Here is a 14,069-nt window from a genome sequence, read left to right on the forward strand (position 1 = left end):
AAACTAAAATCTTCTACACTTCCTAGATCCATAACCCTCTATTCCCATCCTATTCATGTATTTGTCAAGATGCCCCTTAAATGTCACTATCGTCCCTGCTTCCACCACCTCCTCCGGCAGCAGGTTCCAGCCACCGTCTACCCTCTGCATGAAAAACTTGCCTCTTACATCTCCTCTAAACCTTGCCTCTCACACCTTAAACCTATGCCCCCTAGTAATTGACCCCTCTACCCTGGGGAAAAGCCTCTGACTATCCACTCTGTCTATGCCCCTCTTAATTTTGTAGACCTCTATCAGGTCGCCCCTAAACCTCCGTCGTTCCAGTGAGTACAAACCAAGTTTATTCAAGCGCTCCTCATAGCTAATGCCCTACATACCAGGCAACATCCTGGTAAATCTCTTCTGCACCCTCTCTAAAGCCTCCACATCCTTTTGGTAGTGTGGCGACCAGAATTGAACACTACTCCAAGTGTGGCCCTACTAAGGTTCTATACAGCTGCAACATGACTTGTCAATTCTTATACTCGATGGTCCGGCCAATGAAAGCAAGCATGCCGTATGCCTTCTTGACTACCTTCTCCACCTGTGTTGCTCCTTTCAGTGACCTGTGGACCTGTACACCTAGATCTCTCTGACTGTCAATACTCTTGAGGGTTCTACCATTCGCTGTATATTCCCTACCTGCATTAGACCTTCCAAACTGCATTACCTCACATTTGTCCGGATTAAACTCCATCTGCCATCTCTCCATCCAAGTCTCCAAACAATCTAAATCCTGCTGTATCCTCTGACAGTCCTCATCGCTAACCGCAATCCGACCAACCTTTGTGTCTGCAAACGTACTAATCAGACCAGTTACATTTTCCTCCAAATCATTTATATATACTACGAACCCAGCACTGATCCCTGCGGAACACCACTAGTCACAGCCCTCCAATTAGAAAAGCACCCTTCCATTGCTACTCTCTGCCTTCTATGACCTAGCCAGTTCTGTATCCACCTTACCAGCTCACCCCTGATCCCGTGTGACTTCACCTTTTGTACCAGTCTACCATGAGGGACCTTGTCAACGGTCTTACTGAAGTCCATATGGACAACATCCACTGTCCTACCTGCATCAATCATCTTTGTGACCTCTTCGGCAAACTCTATCAAGTTAGTGAAACACTACGTCCCCTTCATAAAACCATGCTGCGTCTCACTAATACGTCCATTTGCTTCCAAATGGGAGTAGATCATGTCTCGAAGAATTCTCTCCAGTAATTTCCTTACCACTGACATAAGGCTCACCGGACTGTAGTTCCCTGGATTATCCTTGCTACCCTTCTTAAACAAAGGAACAACATTGGCTATTCTCCAGTCCTCCGGGACATTACCTGAAGACAATAAGGATCCAAAGATTTCTGTCAAGGCCTCAGCAATTTCCTCTCTAGCCTCATTCAGTATTCTGGGGTAGATCCCATCCGGCCCTGGGGACTTATCTACCGTAATATTTTTCAAGATGCCCAACACCTCGTCTTTTTGGATTTCAATGTGACCCAGGCTATCTACACATCCTTCTCCAGATTCAACATCCACCAATTCCTTCTCTTTGGTGAATACTGATGCAAAGTATTCATTTAGCACCTTGCCCATTTCCTCTGGCTCCACACATAGATTCCCTTGCCTATCCTTCAGTAGGCCAATCCTTTCCCTGGCTACCCTCTTGCTTTTTATGTACATGTAAAAATCCTTGGGATTTTCCTTAACCCTATTTGCCAATGTCTTTTCGTGACCTCTTCTAGCCCTCCCGACTCCTTGCTTAAGTTCCTTCCTACTTTCCTTAAATTCTACACAGGCTTAGTCTGTTCCCAGCCTTCTAGCCTTGACAAATGCCTCCTTTTTATTTTTGACGAGGCCTACAATATCTCTTGTTATCCAAGGTTCCCGAAATTTGCCATATTTATCTTTCTTCCGCACAGGAACATGCCGGTCCTGAATTTCTTTCAACTGACATTTGACAGCCTCACACATGTCAGATGTTGATTTACCCTCAAACATCCTCCCCCAATCTAGGTTCTTCAGTTCCCGCCTAATATTGTTATAATTAGCCTTCCCCCAATTTAGCACATTCACCTTAGGACCACTCATATCCTTGTCCACCAGCACTTTAAAACTTACTGAATTATGGTCACTGTTCACAAAACGCTCCCCTACTGAAACTTCTACCACCTGGCGGGGCTCATTCCCCAATACCAAATCCAGTACAGCCCCTTCCCTAGTTGGACTGTCTACATATTGTTTTAAGAAGCCCTCCTGGATGCACCTTACAAACTCTGCCCTGTCCAGGCCCCTAGCACTAAGTGAGTCCCAGTCAATATTGGGGAAGTTGAAGTCTCCCATCACAACAATCCTGTTGTTTTTACTTGTTTCGAAAATCTGTCTACCAAATGCACCTCTATCTCCCGCTGGCTGTTGGGAGGCCTGTAGTAAACCCCCAACATTGCGACTGCACCCTTCTTATTACTGATCTCTACCCATATAGTCTCGCTGCCCTCCGAGGTGTCCTCCCGTAGTACAGCTGTGATATTCTCCCTAACCAGTAGCGCAACTCTGCCACCCCTTTTACATCCCCCTCTATCCTGCCTGAAACATCTAAATCCTGGAACGTTCAGCTGCCAATCCTGTCCTTCCCTCAACCAGGTCTCTGTAATGGCAACAACATCATAGTTCTAAGTACTAATCCAAGCTCTGAGTTCATCTGCCTTACCCGCAATACTTCTTGCATTAAAACATATGCACTTCAGGCCACCAGACCCGCTGTTTTCAGCAACATCTCCCCGTCTGCTCTTCCTCAGAGCCATACTGGCCCTATTCCCTAGTTCTCCCTCAATGCTTTCACCTTCTGACCTATTGCTCCAGTACACACCCCCCCTGCCATACTAGTTTAAACCCTCCCGTGTGACACTAGCAAACCTCGCGGCCAGGATATTTATGCCTCTCCAGTTTAGATGCAACCCGTCCTTCTTATACAGGTCACACCTGCCCCGGAAGAGGAGCTCCCAGTGGTCCAGATAACAGAAACCTTCCCTCCTACACCAGCTGTTTAGCCACCTGTTTAGCTGCTGCATCTTCCTATTTCTAGCCTCACTGGCACGTGGCACAGGGAGTAATCCCAGGATTACAACCCTAGAGGTCCTGCCTTTTAACTTTCTGCCTAGCTCTCTGAACACCTGCTGCAGGACCTCATGCCCCTTCCTGCCTATGCCGTTAGTACCATGTACGACGACCTCTGCCTTTTTGCCCTCCCCCTTCAGGATGCCCGCTCCACTCTACAACAAACCTAATTTAAGTCATTTCTCCTCATAATGTAACCCTTGGGAAAAATCTGGTGAATTTGTCCTGGACTCCTTTAAAGGCCAACACATTAATTCCAAGGTGTGGTTTCCAGAACTGTGCATATTACTCTGGATATAACCCAACAGGGGTTTTATAAGGCTGTGGCAAAACATCCATCCCTCTTTATCCCAGTCCTGTGTAACTAGGAGGGTTGGAATATAAGTTAAGGCCAAAATTCCATTGTCTTTTTGATTCCTTGTACCCTAATGCCACATTTTAGAGGGTATTTGGACCTCTAAAGTGGAGCTGCACACAGGATAGAGAAGCTGAGAATTGCAAAACCAGGGCCATACTCTTTCAACCTGGCAACGGTAGGAAGGTCAGAGAAAATAACCAGCAGCACCGAGGTCATAGCGCCCCTAGTACCATCGACCCTCTCTAATATTCTAACAGGTTAGGACTCTTGCTGTCAAAGCAGAGGAAAGGATATAGTGCAGAACCAGGCCTTGTGTACACAAAGTGATGATAGATGACATGATAAAGATAATGTTTTTCCTCATATAATGAAACAATAATATTGCCAACTTTTATTAACAAAAGAATGCAACTAATTCAACTTCAAAACCAAATTGTCGGACCTCACTGACAGATTAACTTTATAAGGCTTAACAATGTTTACAACTGGGCCACTGCATTTGTTTCTACACTCACTTCCTTCCATCACCGGGAGCCATGTATTGGTTGCAAATAATATTTAGCAGAACATTTTAAAAATTAACTGCACAATTATCAGATAGGTTGCTTTACAAATTACATAGTTGAGCTTTGCTTATGCGAAACCATAATGGCAAAATTTGCATCCTTTATAAATGCAACCCAAACTTCACCATTGCTGCTGCTTGGGCCAACTGCTCTTCAGAATCTCAATTTAAAATACATTTTTAAAATCACAATTCATATTTTTGAAATACTGGTGTTTTGATCAAAGTGTTTAAAATCATGAAGGGTTTAGAAAAGAGTTAAGTTAATACCCCACGCCTGAAAAATGAACCAAAAGTGACACGATGCAAAAAACTATATTACAAGATGAGTGGTTAGGATTTGGAATGCATTACTTGATTGGGTTGTGGATACAGATTCAATAATATCTTTCAAAACTGAACTGGATAAATAGTTTGAGGAAAAATTGCAGGAATAGGGAATAAGACTAGGGGAGAAAGAACATAGAACATAGAACAGTACAGCACAGAACAGGCCCTTCGGCCCTCAATGTTGTGCCGAGCCATGATCACCCTACTCAAACCCACATATCCACAACCCAACCCCCCCTTTAACCTTACATTTATTAGGACACGACGGGCAATTTAGCATGGCCAATCCACCTAACCCGCACATCTTTGGACTGTGGGAGGAAACCGGAGCACCCGGAGGAAACCCACGCACACAGGGGGAGGACGTGCAGACTCCACACAGACAGTGACCCAGCCGGGAATCGAACCTGGGACCCTGGAGCTGTGAAGCATTTATGCTAACCACCATGCTACCGTGCTGCCCCAAAGACTAATGGGCTTGCTGTTTGAAAGAGCCTGTGCAGACTCAGTGGGCCAAATGGCCTCCTTCTGTGCTGTATGATTTGTTGATTTCTTATTTCCCTATATTTAGAAGTTATTTAGAGCTGTGATTGATATGGATTTATGGGCTCCCTTGGTTTACTGGTGAGAGATCAACAGTGGAAGATGCAAAACAAATGAAATATTGACTAGAGAAGAATGAAGGTGTTTTCAGTCACACATTGGGTGAATTGCATTGAATAAATCACTTCTCTTTAAAAGGATCACAAACAAAATCTCCATTGTGTAAAAAAGTGACCTGCCTTGAAGGTACACTTGCAACAATACTAGCAGAATGCAGATTGAGTTTATTTTTAGCCCTACCTGTGCTGATTCTTCTAGACTTAAGTGAAGTTTAGTTGTCATGTGTCAACCATGGAGCCATGTTCATAATGTTGTAAGGAGCCAGTCGGCCTGTCAGTACAAGTAAAAACAGCTCAAAGCTGAATTATTCGAAGTACATTACACTGCTGCAGCAAAATATTGTACTATTTGTGTGTAATTAAGATCTTATTCCTATTTTTATCAAACCAAAAAAACTGGCTCTTAAACTGAAGGATGGCAATATGTGCACCATTGTGCAAGAATACAATCTCCATTAAATACATATCTAAAACCACCTAACTACCACATTTTAAACAGCAGATTTACTCAACAAGAAGCTGCTGGTATAAAGATTTTAAGAAAATATAGAAGTATTTTCTATTAAGCACAGAAATACAGCATTTAAATGCAACAACTTCTGATTTCTGCTGCCCAAAATTGGGAATTTAAGCACAGAAACCATTATTTAGAATACAAATCTCCCAGCCCATCGCACAGTTACGACCATGAAATGGTTGATACTTTCCTACTAAAGTCGAGAGAGATTTACACAGTTCATTATGGGGATCTTCCTTGAATACAATAACAGGTTAACAGAATGGTGGAGATTAGAGCTATCATCCATCAGAATTAGACTCTGCAGTATTCTCTACATCAACATTGGACTGACGACGATCTCTGCTCTGGGTCACTGTCCTTGTGGAGTTTACATGTTCTCCCCGTGTTTGGGTGGGTTTCGCCCCCACAACCAAAATGATGTGCAGGGTAGGTGGATTGGCCATGCCAAATTGCCCCTTAATTGGAAAAAATTAATTGGGCACACCAAATGTTTTTTAAAATTGGACTGTCGTCATGGATCCATTTGGGAAGTGGCAAGTAACATTCATGCTACACAAGTGCCAGGCATTGACCATCACCAACAAGAAAGAATCTAACCATCTCATGCCATTCAATGGCATTACCATCGCTGAATCCTCCCACTGTCAACATCTCGGAGGTTACCACTGATCAGAAACTGAATGATTCATATAAATACTGTGGCTACAAGAGCAGGTCAAATGATGGGAATTCTGAGGAACCTTCTGACTCTCTAAAGCCTGGCCACCGTTTACAAGGCAGTAGTCAGGAGTGTGATGGCCTGGATGAGTACAGCTCAGCAACACAAGAAGCTCCACGCCATCCACAACAAGCCAGCCAGCTTTATTGGCACCCAATCCACCATCAATGCATAATGGCAGTAATGTGTAACATCTACAAGATGCACTGCAGGAACTCATCAAGGCTCCTCAGACGGCACTTTCCAAACCCCAATTTCTATTACTTAGAAGGACAAGGGTAGCAGAAGCCTGGGAACACCACCACCTACAAGTTCCCCGCCAAGTCGCACGCTATCCTACCTCGGAACTACATCACCCTTCCTGTTGTTGGATCAAGCTCCTGCAATTTCCTCCATAACAGCACTGTGGGTGCTCCTACGCCACATGAACTGCAGTGATTCAAGATGGCAATTCATCACCACCTCCTTAGACAGCAATTGGGGTGGGGCGGGGATAAATGCTGGCCTAGCCAGCAACACCATAATCCCATGAACCAATAAAATTGTTTTTAAGCAGGGATGCAGATCAAAACAGGTGGGTAAAGGGTTTTGTAACTAAATATTAGAAAGTCAAATATTTTACAGTAAAAAGAGGTCAAATGTAAAGAGTGAATGAGAAACACAGAAGGAATAGAAAAGGGAAAAGCAACAAACGTTTACAGTTTAATCTAAGGTTGTTTTGTTCAGCAAGTTTGGACAAATTGTAATCCTCAAAATTGCTCAATTTACTACTGTTTCAGCATTACTGAATGAGTTAACAGAAATCCAGTCAGTATCCCCACACTGGTTGGCAGTCTGATCAGCTAATTTTATTTTAAATGCAAGCCCAGCCTCCTCAGCATTGCATTAAAAATCAAAATCAATTTTCAGGTAAAGAGGTTTAACGGTCAGGGGATACTTGGGCCATGTTGCCTAATGAAAAATGATAGAGAGCTTATATAATTTAATTTTAATCTTTATTATTTTCACAAGTAGGCTTACATTAACACTGCAATGAAGTTACTGTGAAAATCCCCTAGTCGCACACTCCGGCACCTGTTCGGATACTCTGAGGGAGAATTCAGAATGTCCAATTCACCCAACAGCACTTTTTGGGACTTTTGGGAAGAAACCTGAGCACCCGGAGGAAACCCACGCAGACACGGCGAGAACGTGCAGACTCCGCACAGACAGTGACCCAAGCTGGGAATCGAACCCAGGTCCCTGGCGCTGTGAAGCAACACTGTACTACCGTGTTGCCCAGTAATAAATTGAGCAATTTTGAAGATTACAATTTGTCCAAACTTGCTGAACAAAAATATTTTTAACGCTCATTTTTATAAATACTTTACATTAAAGCTAGCAAGCAGAACACATTGCAACTTAGGGATCCAGCCAGTTGGACTCTAGAATTTATTGTCTAGTACAAATGAAGAAGCTAGGAGCTTTAAAAGTGGAACTGCAGCACCACAACTGGTTACATTAGTGCAAGATCAAGCTTACTGCTCATAGAATTTCTAATAGAAAGTGGCAAAGGTGCTAAAAGGAATATGATGCCAGGAAGTGAGGTTCTGTAGAAAATTTGAATGTTGTGTAGAACCTGATTAGTTTTTTTAAACAACAGCATACATAGATGACCAGATTGACTGGATTGAATAAAGAACCTCAAAAATGCTGCCCAAACAGCTAAAAAAAATGAGCACTCGTCATAAATCAGTTTCTTGCAACAAAAAATTAATCACCTGCTTTTACTGAAACATTAGGTGTATAGTAGCTTTGTGTTCCTAATCAGTTTCACAAGAAATATTGTGCAGGGGTTGTGAGTGACACTAATAAAGTCCATAAAATAATGGATATTACTGCATTCAAAATTTATTGTGGCCAACCTAATGTCTGACTAAGGAATTCACAATTTTCAAAATGCAAAAATGTTTTGCTGCAAGGGTGATTCAGTACTGGGCAGCATGGTGGCGCAGTGGTTAGCAATGCTGCCTTACACGCCGAGGTCCCAGGATCGATCCCAGCCCCGGAACCCAAGGATGTGCAGGTGGATTGGCCACGCTAAATTGCCCCTTAATTGAAAAAAAAAGAATTGGGTACTCTAAAATCTATTTTAAAATAAGTGAGATTCAGTAAATGGGAAAACTGCAACACCCCCGGCAGCATTCTGCCTATAATGCTACACAGGTTGGATGAGTATTTAGAATATTTACAAATTTTGCATTTACAATCTCAACAGTTTGTTTTTCAAAGATTGTGTAGGGTCCAATATTCAAATTTCCCTCTTCTGTAATTCATTCTGCATCTGTCTACACTTCCCGCTGCCTTGGGAAAGCGGGCAGAAAAATCAAGTTCCCTCCCACCCAGGTTATTCTCCCATCCAACATCTTTCTCATTGGACAGGAGAGACAATAGTCGGAGAACACACACAAACGGATTCAAAAACAGTTTCTTCTCCACTGTTACCAGACTCCTGAAGACCCTCGTATGGACTGAACTGATCTCTCCTCACATCTTCTCTGCTGAGTAGTACCACACTCCACATGCTTCACCTATGTCTATGATGCCCCAAGTTTTTTCTTGTATGGAATGATCGGTCTGGACTGCACTCGATTCGAGGGAAGTTATAAGCCACTCGCATTGTTGTGGTCTGGGGGTACATGGAGGCCAGACTGAGTAATAGCAAATGTTCTTCCCTAAGACAGGTGAGCTTTTACAAACAACAATCCAGTAGTTTCCTGGCCACCAATACTGATACCAGCTTTTTATTAAAATTTTTATTTATTAAGAAGTTGTGGCAAGATTTGAACTCAAGTCTGGACCATTAGTCCAGTAATAACCACTATGCTACTGTCCCCAAAATAAAATTCTACATGTACACAGTGGGCACAGACCCCTAGTCATATTAGATGGCAGCTTAGTTTACCAAAAGTAAGCCTCAAGCCAAATATATATGGAACTGTGGCGATCAGAAGTCAACAACACTGATTCAGCATATGTTTTTTTCCCTGAACTCCAACAATACTAAATTGAATATTGTCAAAATAAGACTACTTTGGATCTGGACCCAAGCAGCAAAAATGTACAAATGATTGTTTTCCTAGCTATGTCGACCGGCTTTGTACATGATCTGGTTTCTCAGGAACCACTTGATCCAAAACAGGTTTGTGTCAATGATTTCTCAGTCCAATCTCCAACTCTGCCAACATGAATGCTTTCAGAGTTCTACACCAGTCTGCATTTCATTCTGCCCACTTCCTTTCCTTATTTGTTGGCACACTTAATTGCTGTTCTCATTAAGCTGTACAAAACTGATCAACAGATTAAATGATCATAATCAGTCCAGCCACAAACGCTACTTCACCAACACCGACAGGTCCCAGCTCACTGACTGTCTTCAATTCAAATTTTGCCACAAGTCCCACAATCTTCCATTCTACCATCACACTTTTTCCAAGGCAGCATTCAGCCTAAGAATGAGCCATCAAGCTAACATAATGACATTACAAAATATGCCGGTTTAATGCATGTAGGCCTCCTATTGCTCAGCACTAACAGCACTTCTCTCCTGCTGATACCAACAACTACCTTTTACAATGCTTCCAAATACATCCATACACAAACCAGCCTTCAGTACCATATCAAAATGTTGCCTGGTTACCAGTTTCATACCTGTTGTTCTATATCTTACTAAGTAGCCTTACTACAAAATGTTGAGCCATTGCAAAACCACTATTTATTCTAATATACCCTTCTACACGTTTGTATACGATAAATATATAGCATCAAATAGCCACCTTCTTGTATCATGACAATGAAAATGACAGCACATGAGCCAAAATCTTCTTAACTTAGAACCTATTAGAAACAGTCCAGATGAATACTCCTGTTTCACAGCACCAGGGACCCAGGTTCAATTCTAGCCATGGGTGACTGGATTTTGTACGTTCTCCCAGTGTCTGCGTGTTTCCTCCCACAGTCCAAAGATGTGCAGGGGAGGTGGCTTGACCATGCTAAATTGCCTCATGGGTCCAAAAGGTTAGGTGGGATTCCCGGGATAGGCTGGAGGCATGGTGCTCTTTCAGAGGGTTGGTGCTGAATCGATGGGCCGAGCGGCCTCCCTCTGCACTACGCAGATTCTATGATGCTATGAATCAAGGAGCAATTTGCATTTCTCAAGTCAAACTTCACAGCCACTGAACATGACACACATCAAATCAGCCTTCTGCTTGGTGCCTCCCATTGCAGTGTAGTTGAACTACATGCTGTGATACTACATGTCAGTGCCCCGATGTCACAAAATAACTGCTTGCTCTCATATAGTTACGGTTCTGTACTTGAAGCCCTACCGTGTGCAACTTTAGTCGTTTGATCTTGGCATGTTATTTTATGTATTTTCATTTGTTTTTTAAAACCATCTTTATGTACATTGCTGAGGGGAGTGTCACAAAAACATACTAAATGGAAGTAATGTCTGAGGGAAACACTACCTTCTCTCAGCCAGAGTTGCATTTCGCTAAATTTGCATTACTTGGAGCTATTGCTCAATGATTGATGAGAATATCTGAAGAAGAAAAAATGAGGTTCTTCAATGGTCACATTCAAAAAGACATTAGAAAGTATCATTCTGGAACCAGAATATGTAGAAAGCAATTTTTTCACCCATAATCCAGCAGATGCTTAGTTCAAGACCTCAGCACATCACTGTGGGAAGACTTGAATTGTAGTACGAGTGGAATGGAAATCTCATGAAATAATTTACCAATGGGGCTCTAACCAGTTCAAAACAGCCTTCAAAACGGTGACTATTTACAGGGAGTCGTCTACTGTGATGAGAAGCTGAAATCTGCCAAGGCTGCAAGTTCACATGTGTGTCTCTTCCCTCTTGAGCTTTCATCCCATCTGTACTTAGCTGCTGCCAATATCCCTTTTTCAACTGTATGCAGTAAGTACAACTATATAGAGCATGCAGCAGTAATTGCCTTTCACACTGGAATCTGGGTTTGAATCTGCACACAAGTAATTGGGATAAAAGCTTCTACTCTCCGATGACTTTTGGTTTGTCCTAACTGATGGCCTTGAGCAGCCTTGTTTGCAGAGAGCAGAAAGTTACTTTGAAATATCAAGATTAAGAAGCAAAGATGAAACCCGAGAAATAGAAATGTCAAATTGTTCTACGTTCTTCTTGATGTTGGAACTGAAATAACCCATAAGCATAATGCAAGTTTGAGAAGGATATAGCCACGTAGTAGATGGATGGTGGCATTTTGTACCAAGAAACACAGAACAAAGTATGTTACTCTTCTACACTATCAACTTGTGCATAAAGATGGCTTTAAAAAACTGAAATGAAAATACGTAAAGTAACATGCCAAGATCAAACGACTAAAGTTGCACCCGACGGGCTTCAAATACAGAACTGTAATTATATGAGAGCAAGCAGTCATTTTATCTCAGCATTATTCTCCAGATCCATAAATATTTCTTGCAAACCAATCATTATAACAAGCTACTCTAGAAGAAATATATATTGGGTAATTTCTTCAACTATCCAACTAATTTTAAGGCTTTTCCTTACATTGAAAACTAGGTACGCCACTCATGGAATATTTCAACTTGAACAGCTGCCCTTTTCACCCTGGATAAAAACGGACTAGAATCAGCTCAACAAACTTTATTTCAGCTAGCAGCAATACCTTTTTCAATCACCATGAAAGGTTTTACAAAATAGCTAGATGAGTACTTGCTCATTTGGAAATAACAACAATAGCTGGGGATTTGGGTGGCACTGGGATAGGGCTGAGGCAAACAATGACATTGGGAACATGATACGGAGGATATGGGTGGGGGGAGCGGTGTGGGGGCTACAGTGATCTTTTTAAAAATATTTTTATTAGGGTGTTTGCAAGTTTTTTATAATAACAGCGACTTAAATATGGTACAATAAAAAACATTTCCACCCCCATCACAATCTTCTCACACAACCCAACCATAAAACAACAGTCCGGCCCTCTTTCCTCCCCCCCCCCTTTGGAATTCTGCTTCTGCTGACATTTTAATTTTCCCCGAGAAAGTCGACAAGCGGCTGCCACCTCCGGGTGAACCCTAACATTGACCCTCTTACGGCGAACTTTATTTTCTTGAGACTGAGAAACCCAGCCATGTCACTAACCCAGGTCTCTACACTCGGGGGCTTCGAGTCCCTCAAAATTAATAAGATCTGTCTCCGGGCTACCAGGGAGGCAAAGGCCAAGACGTCGGCCTCTTTCGCCCCCTGCACTCCCGGCTCTTCCGATACTCCAAAGATCACTACCTCCGGACTCGGCATGACCTGTGTTTTGAGTACCCGGGCAACGCCTTAGCGAAACCCTGCCAAACCTTCTAAGTTCCAGACATGCCCAAAACACGTGGACATGATTTGCTGGGCTTCCCGCGCACCTCACACACCTGTCCTCTACCCCAAAAAACTTGCTCATCCGGGCCACCATCACTTGTGCCCGGTGGACTACCTTGAATTGTATCAGGCTAGGCCTAGCACATGATGAGGATGTATTAACCCTGCTTAGGGCATCACCCACAGACCCGCCTCTATCTCTCCTCCTAGCTCGTCCTCCCACTTGCCCTTAAGTTCCTCCACCAGAGTTTCCTCTGCATCCAAAAGTTCCTGGTAAATATCTTATATCTTCCCCTCTTTCTCTCCCCCCCCCCCACCTTCTCTCCCTCCATCCCTCCCCCCCCCCCCCCCCCCCTCCTCCCAGGTACTGGAGACTATTCTGTCCTGTATCCCACGTGGCAGCAGGAAGGCCTGAACCTGCTTTCGCAAGACGTCTCGCACCTGCAAATACCCAAACCCAATCCCTGCTGGCAATTTAAATTTATTCTCCAAGGCTTTCAAGCTGGGGAAGTTCCCGTCTATAAATAGATCCTCCATCCTCCCAATTCCTGCCCTTTGCCGTCTCCGGAACCCACCATCCAGCCTACCCGGTACAAACCGATGATTATTATAAATCGGGGTCCAAACCAATGCTCCCTCCACTCTCTTATATTACCTCCACTGCCCCCAGATTCTCAGTGCCGCCACCACCACCGGACTTGTGAAGTATTGGGCCGGCGAGAACGGAAGATATCAGTACTCCCAAACTTGAGCCTTTACATGACGCCGCCTCCATCCGCTCCCACACCGACCCCTATCCCCCCATCCACTTATCCACTTCCAAATCATGGCTATATTAGCCGCCCAGTAGTAATTCCAAAAGTTCGGCAGCGCCAACCCACCCTCCCCCGACCGCACTCCAGCAACACCTTCTTCACTCGTGGGGCTTTACCCGCCCACACAAAGCCCGAAATAACCTTATTCACCCGCTTGAAAAAGGCCCTTGGGATGAAGATGGGGAAGCACTGAAAGATAAACAGAAATCTGGGGAGGACAGTCATTCTCAGAGTCTGTACCCTCCCTGCCAGTGAAAGCGGGAGCATGTCCCATCTCTTAAAGTCCTCTTTCATTTGTTCTACAAGCCGGGATAGGTTTAACTTGTGCAGTGCCTCCCATTACCGGGCCACCTGGATTCCCAGATACCAAAAGCTCCTTCCTACCATTCTAAATGGCAGCTCGCCCAGTCTCTTCTCCTGCCCTCTTGCCTGGATAGCGAACATCTCGCTTTTCCCCATATTCAATTTATACCCCGAAAAATTACCAAATTCCCCGAGGATCCGCATAACTTCCCCCATCCCCTCCAACGGGT

General features: G+C 43.6%; 1 protein-coding gene across 5 annotated transcripts in view; it reads right to left on the reverse strand.

Moving 5' to 3' along the window:
* aebp2 (AE binding protein 2) overlaps positions 1 to 14,069 on the reverse strand; it is a 138,227-nt gene that overhangs the window by 26,889 nt on the left and 97,269 nt on the right. For 3 of the 5 annotated variants that reach the window (XR_005462270.1, XR_005462269.1, XM_038811088.1), the window contains exon 8: positions 5,253 to 5,342. The exons of the other annotated variants lie outside the window; for them this stretch is intronic. Coding sequence is in view for 1 of the 3 variants with exons in the window: in XM_038811088.1 (XP_038667016.1) it covers positions 5,291 to 5,342 (52 nt within the window). In the remaining 2 variants the exon portion in view is untranslated. The remainder of the gene's footprint in view (positions 1 to 5,252; positions 5,343 to 14,069) is intronic. 5 annotated transcript variants of the gene reach the window in all.

This window comes from Scyliorhinus canicula, chromosome 11 (genome assembly GCF_902713615.1).
Source record: "Scyliorhinus canicula chromosome 11, sScyCan1.1, whole genome shotgun sequence".
NCBI lineage: Eukaryota > Metazoa > Chordata > Chondrichthyes > Carcharhiniformes > Scyliorhinidae > Scyliorhinus > Scyliorhinus canicula.